This window comes from Crassostrea angulata, chromosome 1 (genome assembly GCF_025612915.1).
Source record: "Crassostrea angulata isolate pt1a10 chromosome 1, ASM2561291v2, whole genome shotgun sequence".
NCBI classification, from domain to species: Eukaryota; Metazoa; Mollusca; class Bivalvia; order Ostreida; family Ostreidae; genus Magallana; species Magallana angulata.
The window spans coordinates 18,341,352-18,360,973 of NC_069111.1; the positions used below are offsets into that span (position 1 = coordinate 18,341,352).

Below are 19,622 nucleotides of genomic sequence, written 5' to 3' on the forward strand. Positions count from 1 at the left end.
ATGCAGATGTAAATGCACGGACAGAATCAACAAATTCCGACATTTTTTTCACTTCTTCTTCATAATTAATGCAACAGAGCTTTATAAACATATTTGAAAATTAATATTCTGACCCTAGTTCAAAAGATATTGGAAACGATATTAATGAAGCACGCCGAGTGTGTAAAATAGTAATACATTATTTGCTAAGAGTTGTCACTGGTCTTCAAATTGTGAAAAATCCACGTATGTCGGACGGATTTTTTGGTTGAGCGGAAGTTTTTTTTTGGAGAACATGGACGGAGTTTTACCTTGCCCTTCTATCGTCTGCTTCATGGTTTTGTTCAGAATCGCAGTAAGTAAAATCACGGCGATCGAATATTTTCTTGCACCATAAAGGTGGTAACCCTTGCATTCTCCTGTCGACCTTTTAACCCCAAAGCAAACGGATCGTTCCGCTTGAATGAGCATTTCGTCAAACTTGAATTTGTATTCCGAAGGTTCGATTTGGTGATTGTCTTGATCTTTCACAATTTGTCAAACCTGCTTGTCTTATCAATATCCGCGGTGTTTCAGGGAAAAAAAAATATATATATATTTTTCTTCAAATAATGACAAATCACTTTTCTGATATTGAAATATTTCCAGTTCTATTTCTCAATCACTTTATTACAATAATATCAGGCTCATATATGAAGTACGTGTACGTTTGGAAAAAGAGCTTTTGTCTTCTGAGAGTTTTTATTAATCTTGATTTGCTAAGAGTAGGATATGTACTTGTGAATCCATACATTGGTATTCATATTCACAGATACTTTTCGATTGTTCTTGCTTTTCCTTCCTTTGAATGTACTTATACATGTATTTGTATAAGAAAAGATTTCTGGCATAGACCAAATGGGTCCTCTTAATATTCAGCATATTATAATTCTTTTTTAAGGTGGCATTGGGCATCCGTCAATATCAATGCGGATTAATGTACATTGTAACCAAATACTTCCACCGATTTAGAAGTTTCAAGATTTACAATAATTAATTAACCAAAAATTACGTTTTAATTTTTTTGGTAATGTAAAAATTTAGAACTCGGCTTGCAATAAAAATGAAGGTTATATAGATAATTACTAGTATATCCAAAATGAAATTAATGTAGTGACATTTATTAACAACTAAAAAATAAAATGGACAGTACTTCGTATGAATCGTGTAGCGAAATCAATTTTTCTTCCTCTTCAATTATTATTTCTAAAAGAACTCCAATGAGTTCAACCTGCACTTTGATTCATCAAGTGCACGTTGCTTTTACTGAATACTGTTTATAGATAAACCATTTAAACAAGACCGTGGACTTTCGGTGGGACGTATATATCTTTTTCTTGCGGAGCCATGACTGAGTGGCCAACAGTGAATTAGACAGGCCTGCATCACATTGCTGTTTGACACCGACTACCCAAAGTCCAAGCTCTACATGTAGTTAAAATGGTTCTCACTGATCGGGTGGTTCTCCGTTCGTTACGTTATGATTCATCAACACAACGCACAATGGAATAGTCTCTCAGTGCGAAAATAATGAGAGAAGGTATTTAACACCAAAGGAAATACGTGTAGGGTTTTAACACCAAAGGAAATACGTGTAGGTTTTTAACACCAAAGGAAATACGTGTAGGTAATTAGCAACAAAGGAAATATATGTAGGTAATTAACACCAAGGAAAATACATGTAGTTAATTCACTCCTAAAAAACCCCCCATCATATACAAGAGTTGTGTTAAACAATTTAACAAACCTGAAAAAAAGAAAAGAAATTATTTTAAAGAAAAATCAATATAATGAGTTTGTGACGGGAAGTGATTAGTTATTGCATAAAAAACCATCTCAAATCTCAGTATTTTTACTGAGATTTTTTCTGACACATCACTGCATCTTATTTTTAACAGTCTTAGAACCATTTCAACAAGACCTTGAATCTTCGTTAGGATGTAACTATCTTATTTTTTTGCGTCAAAACACGATAAAAATGACGATGGTTTGAAGTGAAATATACACAGATTCCCCAGTCTTAGCTCAAAAGCCTGACAAATAGTTGATTTCAAAGAGCCATGGCCGAGAGGCCACCAATGATATACTAAAGGCATACGTCACATTGCTGTTTGACACAACTAGCCAAATTAAGTCCAAGCTATTGTTAAAACGGCACTACTTACTTTCATTCACATACATTTAAGTACTTCATATGTTATTAAGGTGACCTACCACGTACTTTGCAACGACTACAATTCCTACTTTTTCTCAATAGTTACTTACTTTTTTTATTCTACATGTAATATATTAGCCTACCTTAGGTTTCTCTTCTTGTTGACGGCTGTATAAATCCTCAACCAGCGCTCTTCGGTTAACCACTGCTTACTTCATCTCTTTATTTCATATATTTGTTTCCATCTTCTGACTTACAAGTTTATTCGATATGATATACATGTATGTATGCCTATCTTCACTAAATTGCCCGTTATGAAATATGGTTATTAACACATGCATAGTAGTTTTTTTTTAGCCATTTTCTTACCCTTCTTCTCCTTGTTAGTTTTTTAATAGATGTCCATGAACCATTTTAACAAGAGCTTGGATTTTGAGCAGTTGTATCAAACAGCATTATGACGTACGTAGGAATGTCTATTTCATTGCTGGCAACTCAACCATACTTCATTGAAATCAACATGATTTGTCTGGCTTTTAAGTTAACCTACGTAATCGGTGCATATTTCACTTGAAACCAGCGTCATTTTCAACTTGTTTTGACGAAAATGTCCTATCGAAAGTCCAAGGCCTTGTTAAAATTGTTCTTTTTTAAGTGTATTTTGTTTAGAGTGGTACTGAAAATGACAAATGTCCTTTGAATTCGTTAACAGCACCATCTCTAATAAATGAACTTTAGATAATACGGGAAGACACTTTTAATTAAATATAAAGCAGACATATTTTTTTACAGAAATAGAATTGGACCGTATTCTACAAATAATAAAAATGGGATTATAACCTTGAATCACGTCATATCCTCTCCTATGACGTATTGAAATGTTTCAATTTTGTTAGAAGAGTTTCTTGCCATTCATCACATAGTGATAACAAAATTATAAAATTTGAAAATAAAGTCACCAGGTCGAGTCAACTCAGTAACACGCAGTCATCTTATTGATAGAATATGCGAATAGATTTGAAATAGGAGGCTTTGCCAGTTGGTTTTACGGAAACAGTTGACGAACAGATACAATAGTATACCTATCACTCATGAATCTAATTGTCGTTTACCTCTCTTCATCTCCAAAACCCGCACATAACAATTTAATATTCAGAAATTCGCCATTAAAAAGGGATTAATTTTCAAACCACGTACCAGATTGGTCATGCATTTAGCTAAATGTCTATTTTTAGAAGCATTCAACACCGTCGAATTTCCTTTCCTCCTCTCTGCCAGGTCCTCCAAAAGGACAAGTATTATTCTTATTTTACACAAAATATCAAAATATGGTACAAATATGTGTCCACTGACTGAACATGTAGTTAAAGATTTTTTTTAAAAGGATTATTGGGGAGAATTTGTGTCTAATCAAGCATTAAATTCTCGATGTCACGATTGAATTGGTGAATTATTAATTCGGTCTCAGTCTGCTCTTGGAGTTAGCAGTGCGAGGTTGCTATTGGAGTTTTGAGCTGGTGCAATGGTAGAAACTTGGTATTTGAGGTACTAGGTTTAATTCCACTGAGCAGCGCATTCTAAGGGAGATTTGTGATTTAAATGGATTTTATCGTTTGTGAAATTTCTTCAGTTGCCAATTCCATGGTAAGTTTTTTCTCCTGCTAAAATTGTTCAAGGAAATTTTACAGAAAGATGTAACTCTTATAAACAAGAGTCCAAAAAGGTGAATAATATTGATAAAACAATCGTATTGGAGATATCCCTTAAATATCTTATCATTTTTCATGATAATTCTGGTTACATTTAATTGTGTGGTTGTGATGTAAAAAGGAAGGTTAACCAAGTAATCTTATGAAGGAACCCATTAACTTTGGTGTTATTGAATAAAAAAAATGCGTTTAGACGATTAAGAAAACCTCAAAATAAAAATTGAACAAACCCAATATATTCCCCCTTTTTGTTTCATATTAAGCAAAGGATAAAAATTGTACGTTAATTTGATTTGAAAACACAATAAATATTCATTTTCAAGAGGAAAATTGCGATCGTATTTTTTTCCCGTCTGATTGCGTGGTTTTATAAAGATATATCTTTTAGCTGTTAAATACTTTTTATACCAAAAAAGTTGCAAATTACCTGTCACTGCCTAGCTATGATTAACCTAAAGGGATCTGTAAAACATTCCCGTTGGTTCAAATTTCTGTCAAAAGTCGATACATCATTACGAAATCCCTTCGAGTAGTTCACTATATATCTACAGGTTCTCTCGACTCAACTGTCAATTTGTATTTTATCATCAGGCCATAGCTCCTGTCATTCTTAACGACCATAGTGAGATGCCATTTTCTATTATGCGCATAATTCACCCAATGCAAAGCAATTAGATTAATTAGTATTCAATATTTAGCAGTTACGCCTTTTAAGTTTTGGAGTCTAGACAGGTATCAGAAATTGATTTCAATGATATTAATTTTTTTTCTCATTTTGAAAATTTAAATTAGGTGAGAGAGAGAGAGAGAGAGAGAGAGAGAGAGAGAGAGAGAGAGAGAGAGAGAGAGAGAGAGAGAGAACGCTTTCATTTGATTTATTACTTGGATCTATTCTGATCATTAAACATGCCTACTGTAGTTCACGGACGTGAATTGAAATTTATTAATTTAATAGCGACTGTTTTGTTATTATAATGCATTGAAATTGAAATAACTACGTCCTATAGTTCCTTATAGCTATTATAATATCAAACGTCAACGGTCACTCACGTTCTGCAGACGACACGTTTCTCGAAGATTACATTTAAATCACGCACGCTGATATGGTTAGGCACTTATGCGTTACATGTTACATGTACAGTTTAGTTATTCTCGTTACAACTCCCGTAGAAATGTTCGTGTAGTAAATTGCATGTCCAGCAATAGTTTCCGCCTATACCATAATGAATCATGTCTATGTGTTTTTGCACCTTTGCTTTTTTAACTTATTCAATCTTTAGGTCATTTTTTAGCATCTTTTTAGCTCACCTGAGCCAAAGGCTCAAGTGGACTGATATGTCCGTTGTTTAACCTCATGTTGTCATCGTCGTAAAGTTTTCACCTTTTTTTTCTCCAGAACCACTGTGCTAATTTCAACCAAACTCGGCACAAAGCAGTATTGGGTGAATATGATTTAAGTTTGTTCAAATAAAGGGCCACGCACACGCCCTTTTTAAAAGGAAGATGATTTAGAATTATTCAATTTGTTGGCATTTTTCAAAAATCTTCGTCTTAAAAACCGTTTGACCAGAAAAGCTGACACTAGTGTGAAAGCATCTTCAGGTAGTGTTTATTTAGGTTTGTTCAAATCATGATCCCCGGGAGTATGATAAGGTGTCATGTTATTAATTTTGAATTTACTGGGTAGTTTTTATGTTGCAAATTTGTATTTACACCCTCCCAGTATATTGAAACTTGACAACCTGACTCAGGCCACAATGGAGACGATTTTCACATAGGGATATATAGATAAAAATCTTTTAAAATCTTCTTCTCAAAAACCAATTGAACAGATGAGCTTTAACTTTTAAGCATTTAAGCATCCTCAGATATTGTAGATTAAAAATAGTTCAAATCATATTCTCGCATTATCACCGGTGTGAGATCGGTTTGTCCGGTGTGAGACAGCAGTGTGAGATTTTTCTGTCTTACACTGTGTATTACTACGCCGTTTTAAAACGTAAACAAACGTTGTCTGCTGTAGGGAAATGCAAAATAGTGCATTGAGATTATCTAATAAGTAATTGTGTTGCTTAATTAATTACAATTTTTCATATTTTAATTGAAAAAAACTGTCGTATTTTTTCATTTAACTTGCACTATTTGAAGCACGCGGAGGGATAAACTGAAAGTAATCTTTTGAACGTCATAACAGAAAGTTGTCAAACATCATTTTTAAACTAATATAATGCGAGAAAAATAATCATTCATTATATACTTGTGTGGGATAGTGAAATTCCACCTCGGGGCCAAGATTCACGGTCTAGGACTCGGCACAGCCTCGTCCTAGACCGTGAATATTGTCCCCGAGGTGGAATTTCACTATCCAACACTCGTAATAATGAATGATTCTATTAATCCCCTGGGTTAGGGTAGAACCACAATGGGGGTTGAATTTTTTCATAGAAAAAAAAATGAAAAAACCCCCACAAAATCTTCTTCTCAAAAACCAATAAGCAAGAACAGTTGTAACTTTTGTAAAGCATCTTCAAATAGTGTATATCGAAGTTTGACCAAATCATGATCCTGAGGGTAGCGTTGGGCCACAGTCACGTGGAGGGTGGTTGTGGTGGTAGAAATTTGTCATAGGAATATATAGAAAAAATCCTTAAAATGGAAAACAGACAAAAAAACTGGAACTCGTGTGAAAATACAGGTTGTGCAGATTAAAGTTTGTTCAAATCATAATTCAGGAAGTAGGGTGGGGCCACTTAGGAATAGAGAAAAATCTTCACACAAATACTGAGACAATAATATAATTAGGGTCGTGATATTAAACATAAAAATATGTGGATAAAGTGGGAAGTTTTTTTTACTTTTTAAGCAAGGCCTACTGTTCTAAATTGTCGTGATATCTTTAATTTGATACTGTAATGCTGATTCAATTAAAGCAATATGAGCTGTATTTTTTAGAATTTTATTTTGGTGCAAAAACCTGCTAGTACGATAAGTCTGCGTGAAACTTAAACTCTTATGATAAATAAGGTTGGAAAAAATCATTAATTTTTGTCAGAGGAAAGATATCTCTTCTAAGGAACATATAGCAAATCAATTTTGTACAGGACGACAATAATTCAATTTCGCTCCAATTAAGGTTCCTGAACGGCCCTTTTCACAAAAATTTGATGAACAGAAATTTAAAAACCATGATATTTTTGTCATTTTAGAAGAAAATAACATTTTCGCTAAAAAAAAAAATTCTTCATGAAAATGGCAGCTCATATTGCTTTAATGTGGCTATTGTCGCGTAGGTGAGCGATGTGGCTCCTGTGCCTCTTGTTTTTTTTTTTAAACTCATAAACCGGAAGCAACTGCTAACGGAGAAATAAACTCTCACTATAGTGCGTCATGTTTTGGAGATTAATGGATAAAAACTTATGACAGGTGTGTTGTTAATGATATACATGTGAATACTAGAATCCCACAAACTTTTTTTCATGGCACTCACATGTATCAAACAACAAAATACAAAGCAAAATATACCATGCACTGAAATAAATGAAAACCAAAATTGACCCTCCCCTCGTGGCATTGTGGTGTAACATGGCTTAAAAATAAACCACAACGACAATGAACTGATGAGTCGTCATTATGGTGTTAAATTTAAAAAATGGAAAGACTCTGCTATTTGAATATCAAAATACCAGAATGACTTTTTATGCCCCGTCAAATAGAGAGCCCGAGCATTTGGTATTTATGATACGTATTTTCCGTTATAGGCACCAAGTGTTTATACAAGTATCTTAAAATTATTGAAATATATTTCTAAAGAAAAAAACTTTCTCTGTTTTCAATCAGAGTTACATAATTATATGTGTAAAAAAAAAATAAAGATGTCTTTTTTGTCTGTCTTGACCTTTCACTTTTCTGTGACCTTGAGTTCGCAATTCCTAATTTTTCATTAACATTAGTATCAAACACATTGTCCGAAATAATCTACCAATGGCTTTCAATATGTCCATGACTTCACTAGCTACTCGTTTAATATTGCATTTCGCTTAGCTTCTATACAGTCCTATTTAATATAACATTTTTTTCTACCATGACATTTTCCATGGACCTGACTCTATTTTAATTAATCTTTCGTTTAACTTGGTTTCTAAGAACTGTTTAAAATTTTTTTGGAAACTTCATACAACGATAGAACTTGGTAAAGGAATTTATCTAAGTCGTTATTTTATTTAACTATAACCCCTACCTTCCCCACCCCCTTTGACCTTAATCTTTTTTTTTATTTACGATGTATGTCTCAGATGAACTATTGGATTTGTTTCTTAAAAAAAAAACCAAAAAAAAAAAACCCCGAGATTCTTTTTAAATAAATTATTTTATAAATAGTGTGCCAAATTACTATTTCTTACAATGCTACATACAACTATAACTTTTATTTGATCATTCGGGCCCTTTGAGATTTTTCGAGATATTAAAAATTTTGGACATGTGGTATCTCGTTGTTATGAATTAATTGTAATAAATGAACTGGTTGCTCAAGACTGAAGCATTGTGGTATATGTACTAAAAAAGAGGTGATTATTTAGATACAGTACTAGTAGATATTAAACCTCCGAATATAAAGATTTGAATAAGCCATAAAATATTTATCGTGCATATTTCAGTCATTCGCATAGTGATAATGAAAGACAGGAAATATTTAATTGCGTTGAATTGCTTTAAATTAGTATCGGTTTTCGGAATTCAAGTTTTTCCATAATCATTTTAAAATAAATGAAAAATGCTCAGTGTAAATATTTGACTGATTAAACTGTGACAACACAAAAATCCTTACGAAAAAAGTACCTAAAATTTACGATTTCATAGCTATTTCTGACCTGACAGCAAAACTTAGTAAACATTTGAGCGCTTACGCATCGCTTACCGCTAAGTGCAGGTCTCGTTGCATACCGTTTCTGGAAGGTTGTACTAATAACCTGGACAGATTCGTGATAACCATGATAATTTGAACGTGTTTTAAATATGTTAAAGTGCCTGAATTGCCTATCACACAAAAATTGTTTCAGGGATAAACAATAGAATAATAAGAATCAGTTTTACACATCGCAGCTTTCATTCTTTTCTTTTTTTTTTTTTTTACGACGGAATTGTGTTTAAAATGTTATTTCTTTAAATAAAGAAGCATGTATTAGATTCATAAATGCGTGGTTTCTTTAATTCGTTTTTCAAATCAACGTTCTGTATCAAAATAAGAATCAAAGTGACTGACATATTATCTTAATATTATTCATGTAGGATAAAATTAAATCAAATTACCAACATGAAACAGGACTGAGGAGCTCCACAGAACCCTGGAGTGACAGATTATATATGTAACATGAGGCTTTTTAATTAATAAATGACGAAAATTATCGTTTATTTTTGTTATATGACAATGAATAAGACTTGTTCAACATATGTGGACAAAAACCGCAAAGATACATAAATTTCTTCATTTTCTCTTGACACGCTTATTAACACGAGAGGTTTTTTTTCTTGGTTATGATTTTTTTTTTTGGTTATGATTTGAACACAGACCTCCACGGGCGCCATGAGCAGACGGTCCCTCTTCGTAGTGTTGATTCTGTCCATCCTGGTTCAGGGGAGCCTGCAGCAGTACGGGCATCTGGAGGATCCCCCCGCGCGAGGATCAATGTGGCGTTACGGGTTCAACACCCCTGTCAACAATCAGGATAACTCCATGAATTGTGGGGGAAAACAGGTGGGTCATTTCTAGAAGTTTAAGAAAGACAGTAAGAAAGAATTCAAGAAAGAAAGAGAGAGAGAGAGAGATGTAAAAGCAGAGAAAGGGGTAATTTTAGGATAAAAATGAGAGAGAGAGAGAGAGAGAGAGAGTGCTGATGTATGTAAAGGACCTTAGCGACACAGAGAAGGTGGGTTTTTTCAAGATAACGAGGTGGTATAGAGCAATAGAGAGATGATGTAGGTTATTAAAGATAGAGAGATATTTTAGAGAAAGAATGACAGAGGATGAGAAAGAGTACACAGGAAGGTGGTTTGAAAGAGGTAACACAGAGAGAGAGAGAGAGAGAGAGAGAGAGAGAGAGAGAGAGAGAGAGAGAGAGGAGAGAGAGAGAGAGAGAGAGAGAGAGAGAGAGAGAGAGAGAGAGTATTAAAACTTTCATTCGATGATTTACTACAGCACAGAGATCAAATGCTATCTATATATAAACAAAGGGATATTTTTAGACGATCTAGAAACAACCTTCGTTAGGCTGACTCTTACGTACATTAGCATTAATTAAGCCACATATTTTGAATCTTTTATCCAGCATAGTAAGTAGAAAGTAACACAATTTAAAATCGCCTCTTGTATAATTTAGATGTTTGCTAACTGTTCCATTATGATTAAAATCGGCATGTATTACTCTGATGTCAGAAAATTAATTCATAGCATTAACAAAGGTCATATTCCATTGCATTTACGCTTGATCTTATGAAAAATGCGAAGACAGATATGTTCATAAAATCAAAATTTGAATACACTTTAAGGTTATTTTAATCAAAAAAAAACTAAAAGGCTGGAATATGTGAAGCAATTCACCATCCTATTTTTATATTTTTAGGATTTAATCATTGCGTATGATTTAATCCAAATTGACAGTACCTTCAAAATCTGGGGCATATGAAAGATCTTAACTTTCAAAAGCAAATTTTTCAGTCATTCATCAAATACTTATTAATCATAGAATGATGATCGAAATATGTGAAAAGCAAGAAAGCATGAAATCAATTTTAAAATGCAATTCAAATTTGTAAGAAAATTATAATTATAATAAAACAATAGTGTATGGTTAATGTAATTTTTTAAGAGTCTAGGACTGCTTCCTGGTCCTTGGGCCTCAGGCATATAAAAGATTAATGCCTTCAGTCAAAATCTCCATCATTCATACAACGCTCCGTTATTTTACACTGTGAAACTTGAATTGGTACATATACAAAGTTCCACAACGGTCTTTCAAAGAAAAAAACCCAAAAAAGAACAACAACAAAAAAACACCCCCCCCCAACAACCCCCCCCCCCAAAAACCCAAAACAAGAGTTCATTATATGTATAGACAATGTATAGACAATTAAGAGTTGTGTGTTTGGTCGCTAGGTTATTCCGAGCACATGAATACATAATTATTAAATATATGTACCTCAGTTGATGAATGAGATGCCATATTAAAGTAAAGAATAAAAACTTAAACACTGCTCAATTAAAACTCCTTCACTTGTGAAGTTTAATTTCAGTATGAGGGATGACAGGAGGTCACCTATAATAGTGACAAAATCTCACTTAACGCCCCTCAACGGACGACCTGTGTATGTCACCAGTGAAAAAAAAAACAGCGAAAATTACCCTTATAGAAACTATCCAGTAATTGTGTATTTTGACATTGACATATCGTATACTTAACGGTTCTCTTGACTGATCTACGAAAAAATTATATTACAATGCATATTATTAGATCACTTGCTGGCATGTCGTTCAAGAAAAAGGGGACAATCATCTGAACGTTACAAGTTACAATGATTCTATTTCCGTTCGTTCAAAGGTGACTGAATTAGCGACCCCTTTGACATAAATACCTGAATAACAAATTTAATATAAATGTTTTTTCACTTCTATATATTATTTTTCATTTAAGCGAACATGTTTACTATGTAAGGCAAATTAGAGAGGATACTACCCTTTATCCCGTATTACCTGACTACACGTGTACCTGCACACGCAAACTCAGCGTGGGTGTAAACGTTCCCATCACAACAACTTCAGCACATGCACTGTAATTTGAATACATGTGTATGCAAATTAATTTTGTGATTAACTATTAGAATTAAACTGCTATGCATGCAAAATTGTTAACATTTCTAGAGAGTAAACAGGAAGGTTAAGGTGGCTCTATACACCCACAGTTTATTCCAATTTTCAATAGAAGACAACAAAACATATACTTATCAAATATTAAAATGACGATAGGGATACTATAGGTATTTTTAAAGAATGTTTTTTTTCGAGTTTTTGTAAGATAATTTTTAAAAACTTAACTATTAACAAATTAAGAGAAATTTTTTTGTTAGATGGTGGATATTTCCTTCGGACACATAAAAAAAATAACACTTCTTAACATTCAAAAATGTTATTATTGCAATTTTTTTTTAGTATTTCCCCAAAACAAAATTTTTCATATTATCTTACTCTGTTGACAAATCATCTGAAAAAGCTGCTTGATGTTATAAGAAAATGTTTTTCAATAAATGTGACATAAAAAATTAAATGAAATAATTGCAAATAGACACAAAAAATATTTTCAATTTTATTTGGTGTGAAAGTTCCTCAATTAAGAGTTATCCTTCCTAAGTCCCAAGGCCCAAACATTTAGGGGACTTTTCATTTCTGAGTTGAAGAAAATTTCCTTAATATCATGTTGGAATAATAAATACATACATATTTCATTATAGACCTATATAAGTGAATATATTCGCTTTAATGCAAAAATAAGTCAAATAAATAAAGGGGAAAATTAACTAACAGGATTTATGTATCCCAACCTGAGAGAAATTCAAAGCCACCCTCGCATCCCCTTAAGGTGGTAAGGAGCATCTGTCGATATTAATGTGGGTTAAAGTATATCATAATTGAAATACTTTCACCGGTTTAAAATTTCTTTCACAGTATTCAACCAAAAAATACGTTTTATAAAATTTTGGAAAGTAAAAAATTTCAATGTCCTCAACAGAATTCGAACTCATTACCTCCAGATTTGTAGTGAACCCACTACCCCACTGCGCTATGCTGTAAGATGTCGGTGATGGGGAAAAAACTACTATTTTAAAGACTATACTTGATTTTATTGTTTATTTCGATAAATAATACGACACAACGTGAAGGTGTCACATACCACATTACTTGTTAAATAATGAATTTTCAAATTAAATTAAATCTATTCAATTAACAAATTTTCAAAAGAGTGGTCCCCATATAATATGCCTCAGTTTAAATCAGCCAGTACCGGAATTGCATTCTTCCAGATTTACTTTTTTGCGTACTGCGTCATCAAAACGTGGTGTATAGAGCCACCTTAATTATGCTACGGGACGTCGACATTTTGCACAGTCATAGCATTGTTATAGAAGATAGACACAAGTTTGACGAAAAGTGATACATGTATTCATGTACAGTATTTCCAAAGCAGTTGACTAGAAAACTCAGAACGCAACCTTCCAAGAGGGATTGGGCTTTCCTTTGCACAAACGTTCAGGTGTAAAGAAAAAAACCTTTCTATTGCTCACGAATACAAACATGTATGGTTAATACATAACTTTGTGTTTGTTACCAAAACATATCTAAGCAACTAAATATCTTACTTGTTCAGCACGTATTTTTCCCCAGGTTCATACAAGAAACCGCTTGCAGTGCGGGGTTTGCGGGGACGCTTATGACGGACCACGTGCCCATGAGTACGGGGGACGATATGCTACAGGACTCATCTCCAAATCGTTCCCTCCAGGAACGGACCAAATTCAAATAACAGTCAGGACGATGAGTCAGCAGTTAGGGAGTTATGAATTCCGAATTTGCTCAAAAGACAATATTCATGGTGGCGTTACGCAGGAGTGCCTTGACCAGAATGTACTAATGGTGAAAGACAATACTGCTGTTAATTCTGTTTTTAGACCGAGATATTATGTTACTCCATCAATAAGAAATATGCCGAATCATAAAATCACAGCTAAAATCCCAAATGGATTGACCTGCAAGCATTGTGTATTACAATGGAAATTTATATCAGGTAAGAAATAACAAAAATCAACCTGTACTTTTATCTACTCCTATACGTAAGTTCATTCTATGTGCAGTTTTTACCTATTCAAACATTTTTCGCTGTGTTTTACAATTCTTCTTTTCACCTTTGTAGTACCTGATAGAAATGGATATAGAGAAGAATATATAAATTGTGCTGATGTGAGCATAGGACAAATCACACCTGTGGCAGGAGCAGGAAACTTACCCCCGGGTCCAGTGGCCTCGGGTGCTAGTAACTTAGATAATGCTTCCACTGCAGACATGACGAATTCTGAACTTCTGGAGGCTTTGCTCGTTTTGGCGGACGTGAATCCTGTACCCGACAAAGTTACACCTCTGTCCAACCCTATCAGTTCCGGTACACAACCCGAGGGAAACGTAGCAAAACACGAAGAGCTGATTCATCAATTACAGAGTTTAGGTGTACTGGTACCCGTAGACACGCCAAATCAAGCAGGTCCTAACACAGTAGAATCCTTGTTCACGTCGCCAGACGCCCATTCAAACCCGGACTATTTTCTTGAGCAGTTACAAAATCTTGGTGTCTTAGTACCTGTTGACCCAACTCCTACGTCTACAAACACTGCAGCACAGCAACCAACTTCTTCACAAAGCTCAACTTCTAATATGATGGAATCTATAGCCCCTAATATAAACCAGTCACCAGGTGCACACATGATGCCTCAGAACCAGCAACAGCTTCTTCAGCCCCTACAAGATATTGGCGTATTAGTTCCTGTTGATCAAGTCCTCAAATCTGGAGAACAATCGAACAAAAATGTGTTTAAAGCACAGGAAACTAAAATTCAAAATAATCGTGAAAACGAACTTGCAAAGCAACTTGAAGGTTTGGGTGTAATTGTACCCGTGGGGCACATTGTTCAATCTCCAAATAATCCTGCAACGAAAGACGTTCCAACATCTCATGATCCATTCAATGTCCCAAGATCACCTAATATACGACCTACCAATACTTTTCCCTCTCAGTCGACTCATTCGAATACTTTTCAATCGAATAATTTTCAATCGTCACAATCATCTCAAAATACGCAGACCCAACGACGAAAATCTCAACTTGGTGACATCTTTAATACAAATACTGCAAGCCATAATCAAAAGACAAGTTCGCAACAGGCACGCAAAAGCAGTTCTAGTTTTTCTTCGTCACAGGATGGATTTGTTGTGTCTCCACAAACTTTTATGGAATCATCCAGTGCAATGTTTTCGTCATCGTCATCTTCATTTAGCAGCAGTGGATCAGCATTTTCGAGCAGTAATACTCAAATCGACAGTGTAGAACCACCTGGAGCTAATTCTCAGTTTGGAAATTTCGGAAGTTCGCCCAATAGAATACAGCTAAACACTGACCAACAACAACAACAACAACAACAAAGGACGAAAAGTGAACAAAACACGATGAGAACAAGAAATAATTTTAGTAAATTTCAATCGATTTCTCCTAAAAGTCAATTTAACAACCTATCTCCACAACGTTGGCCACAGCAGCAAAATCAAAATTCGTTATCTCAGAATTTTCAAAGCAGAAATTCAGAAGGAGGTTTTGGACTGAGTGGAAACAACCAACAATTGTTGTCCCCTGGTGGAGCTTTTCTAGGTGATGTTGTTCAAGGATCAGATAAAAGACAACACGGGTTGCAAACACTTTCTAGTTTTGACCAGGGTCTTTCTAGCCCAGCAGGATCATTAAGTTCTAGTAGTTCATCACAGTCAACTGTGGATAGTTCTGGCAGTAATCAAAACATCGCTATCGATAAAAAACCGGTAAACCAAGTCATTGAATCCAGAAAAGAAACATCGTCTGTCATCAATAAGAATTCTAATTCCATCAAATCATCGACAGAGACAGGGCCCTTTGGAAACAAGGAAAGTAAATCAACAATAACATCAGAAAAAGCCACAGAACATAAAAAGGAAGCAGCAAATACTTTGACCAAGGTTGGTGTAAATGGAATTGTACAAGGTAATACACAGTCTGTGTCTAACTCTGCAAAAGGAACAGAAAAAATTGTATCAAATGTGGACATTAAGAGTAACAATGCAGTAGATGGTGATATTAATGCCGTAAGTTCAGTTTTTACGAAAATTGCTGCTAAAAATGTAAAGGAAAATGTATTAAAAAACGCTAAAACAAATTTGAATGACAGTGCTATTCATTTTCAAGAAGCCACTGTCAAAAATAAAGCTTCTAGCAGTATTGTGGATGCTTTTAAGAAAACGAAACATGCAAACCCAACTGAAGAAGTGAGTCTTAATGTTCCTTTAAATCTAAATTCTGACGTAAAACAAGGACAATTTACGAAAACAATTATTGATTCTGCTTTGGATGTTACAAACGCGCACAATACTGTGGATAAAAATGCACAGTTGATAAAAGAACACAGTGATTTGATTGATATTATCCCAGGTATAGAGGAACTTACTGGTAGCAAAGCGTCACCTGTGCCGCAAAACCAACCTGTGTTTGAGCCTGAGAAACCTGTCGATCCAGTTTTGATCTATGATGTAACTTCAACGCCCAAACCAACTACAACAACACCGACACCTGTGAAGAAAACTTTAACAATAGAGGTCCCTTCACTTGATATGCTAATGCCAATTCAGATAACAACACCCCCAATAACACTGCAAAAACTTATCATGACAACAGCTCCAGCGGCAGTTGAATATACAAAGGCACCAACAACAATGTTGCCCCCCACAACAACATACCGGTATACCGTGTCACCTTCTTTCCGCCAAGTACCCCTTGAATCTATCAATAACTCACCGGCATTTCCTGCCGTTGATTCTTCTAAAAGTTCCTCGGTTTTAATGGCCTCCTCTCTTCCAAATTCTGGTAACACAACATGGGGAACCAGAGAAAAACTTATTGACCAACAAGGAAGGGAGAGTGTTTGGGTATCACCTAATGACCCTTCCGGTCAGGCCTCGCCCATTAAAAATATATCTTTTCCAAAAGTTGAAAGACTCAACCCATCGTTTGATCCAAACTTGCTGGTACAGACTACGACCGAAACAACTGTTAAGGATTTACCACCACTTGGAGGTTTAATAAAGGAAAACAATAAAAATAACAACAACAACAGTATGAAGAGAGTACAGCACGGTCTAGACCCGTTTCTTTTCGGCATCGGAGCTGTCCCAAAATTTGACCAAAGACAACAACGTCCAACTAATGTAAATGCACAAGTGCCGAGACAATTAACCAATTCTAAACCCATTCAAAACAACAATTTGAAGACCAAACAAGCTTCGGTTTCATTTAAAAGAAATGGTTTAACCATTCAAAAGTCAATAGTCCAAAATCCGTCAGTTCAACGTCAGTCGTCCACTGCTTCTGTGCAACTTCCAAATATTGGCAGCCTACTTCGCGACTCAAGAGCTGGTGAAAGACAACCAACTTCTCAATCTTCTCAGAATAACTCAAATCAGAGGAGAACAACAAACTTGCAAGTAAATCGACAACAAATTCCAGAAAATACAGCGCGAGTGGAAGTTGTTGTTAGAAATCATGAAGATTCAGTAAAATTCTTTTCGACGATTAACAATTTCCCTCCAGCACAGCGACGCAGAATACTGGAATTACTCAGACAAAATCGTGTCACTAACCTACAATTTACTAATCCTCAATTTCTCGCTCATCTTGCAAACATTCAAGTACAAAGAGTTCCTACTCCGATTCGTCCAACACAAGCCCAGATAACTCACTTCATGCAGAGACTATCTACAACACCAAACGGGCGCCGTCTATTGCAACAATGGAGACAAAGAATGAGGAATGAATTCCTACAGCCCCAAAGAGCAGAAACAGTCGCACCTCCAACAATAGTTCAGGCTACAGCTACTCCTCGACGCGAAAATGTATCAGAAACTACCTCCACAGACACAGCTAATCAAGGTGCTACTCCGACTTTAGCTACATTTTTACAGCAAGAACAACCCGTCGTAAATGTTCGACAACAGTTTAGCTCAGCAGTTAATTTGGTTCGTCAACTTCAGCGTGAACAACAGGCAGAGGAATTGCTTCAACAACATCTACAAGAATACACAAGAAGTGGACAGTTTACACTTGCAAGAACTGTTTTGAATACATTGCAGCTGCTTCAGGAGAGAAAATCAGGTTTGATGCAGCAGATCCAAGAGCTTCGTCGAGAAATTCAGGCATCGGGCAATAGATTACAAGCGGAAATAACAGAAGCGCCTCTGCAAAGGTCTGCTTTACGAGCAACAAACACTGTGTCTCCAAGTAGATCCCAAATATCCCCAACACAGAGGCAACAATCATCATCATCGTCATCTTCATCCCTGCCATCACAAACTATATCTCAACAGATGCAACCACAAGTAAACCATCGACAACAATCTGTGCAAGCGCAAAGACAACAAATACCGACTCTTAACAACAACCAACTTCAACGATTTATGGCAAACATGCAGCGAACCTCTCTGAACAGAATACCGACGCCCGCTGGCAGTCTTTCGCCACAACCGGCACCAACTAACAACAGAGAAGCACGTCTCCGGAACTTGCTGAGGAATGCTCGACAAAATCCATTCCAAGGGATCAACAGAAGCCAAAATAGGCCAGCATTTCCCATGAATAATGCACGTATGTTTGGTTGATGTTATCCATATCATGGATAGAAATATCAAAGGAATTCCGAAGATGAAGGCGTGTATGTAATGATGTGCCAACGTTTCGTGATCCATTAGGATAGACTGCCTTTTCACAAAGCTATCAAATGGACAGTTCGGAACTATTGAAAGAGACTAATGTCCCTGTACATCGACGTTAGCATTTCGTGTTTCGTACATACCTTAGTGGCCATTATGAAAAAAAACTCGACGTTGTATAGAACTCAGGAACTTGTGCAATACTGCCATAAGAATGTGGTTGTGTTCTTCATCATTTGTGTTATCGTATTCTATTTATTTATTCTAACGACTCATCTCTCATTGGTCCTGTCCATATCCTCATACATATGCAAACTGTATATTTGTAAGTAAATTGGTATTTGAGTGTAAAAGAACGTAACATAAAATGGCATTCGATTATATACATAGTCTATTAATTCTCCCAAGACAAAACTCAGTACTCTTTCAGTCATCCATTTTTATGACATATGTAAATACACTATTCATGTATATGCTATCGTTCTCATTAATTACTTCGCTGTGGACAATTGTTAAACGAAATGAATGTCAAATGTTGATAAATAGCCTAATATGCACTATTCAATAAAATGCAAACTTACTAGGTAAATAGGTAATTAGTCTGTATACGGTATATTGTGCTGTCATAATCCAATTTTGTTATGAAACATTTTCAGTGAGTTCATTAAACAGTTTTCAGTAGAGCATTTCTTGCAGGAGTTACATCCCGATGGCGGTCATATTATAAATCAAATTCTAAAAATGCTTCATTATTCAACAAAATATTTTCTAGGCATACTAGTACTGGGTATTAGCACAAGCGCTGACGTATATATTCATTAGAGCCTCATCATTGTTTGGATTTCTACAATACCCGTTTGAACTTTGTTGCTAAAAGAGGAAAATACACTGACTTAACCCACAAGATGGCGGCCAAGGGAAATAACAAGGAAGTGAAAATAAGTCTTTATGTCTAAAACCAACTTAAGTACATTTAATTTGTTCGGCAATGGTAGCCACAGTTCATTTTGATGACTAGTCATTGTGTGTTAAGAAAGCTCATTTCTTGTGCAGGAAGTTAGTTTGACGAAGAAAATCGCAATCTTCTTCAGTGACATATATATATATATATATATATATATATATATATATATATATATATATATAGTTAAATCCAAAAAATATCACAGTGTCCGGTTTTATATAAAGAAAATTTTAAAAA

The 19,622-nt window shown here is 35.1% G+C and overlaps 1 protein-coding gene across 1 annotated transcript; it reads left to right on the forward strand.

Moving 5' to 3' along the window:
• Nucleotides 1-3,669: 3,669 nt before the first annotated feature.
• Nucleotides 3,670-19,010, forward strand: LOC128180082 (uncharacterized). The gene is made up of 4 exons (XM_052847953.1): nucleotides 3,670-3,817; nucleotides 9,449-9,634; nucleotides 13,313-13,712; nucleotides 13,839-19,010. The coding sequence occupies exons 1-4, from the start codon at nucleotides 3,773-3,775 to the stop codon at nucleotides 18,368-18,370; spliced, it is 5,163 nt and encodes a 1,720-aa protein (XP_052703913.1). The 5' UTR covers nucleotides 3,670-3,772; the 3' UTR covers nucleotides 18,371-19,010.
• The last annotated feature ends 612 nt before the right edge of the window (nucleotides 19,011-19,622 follow it).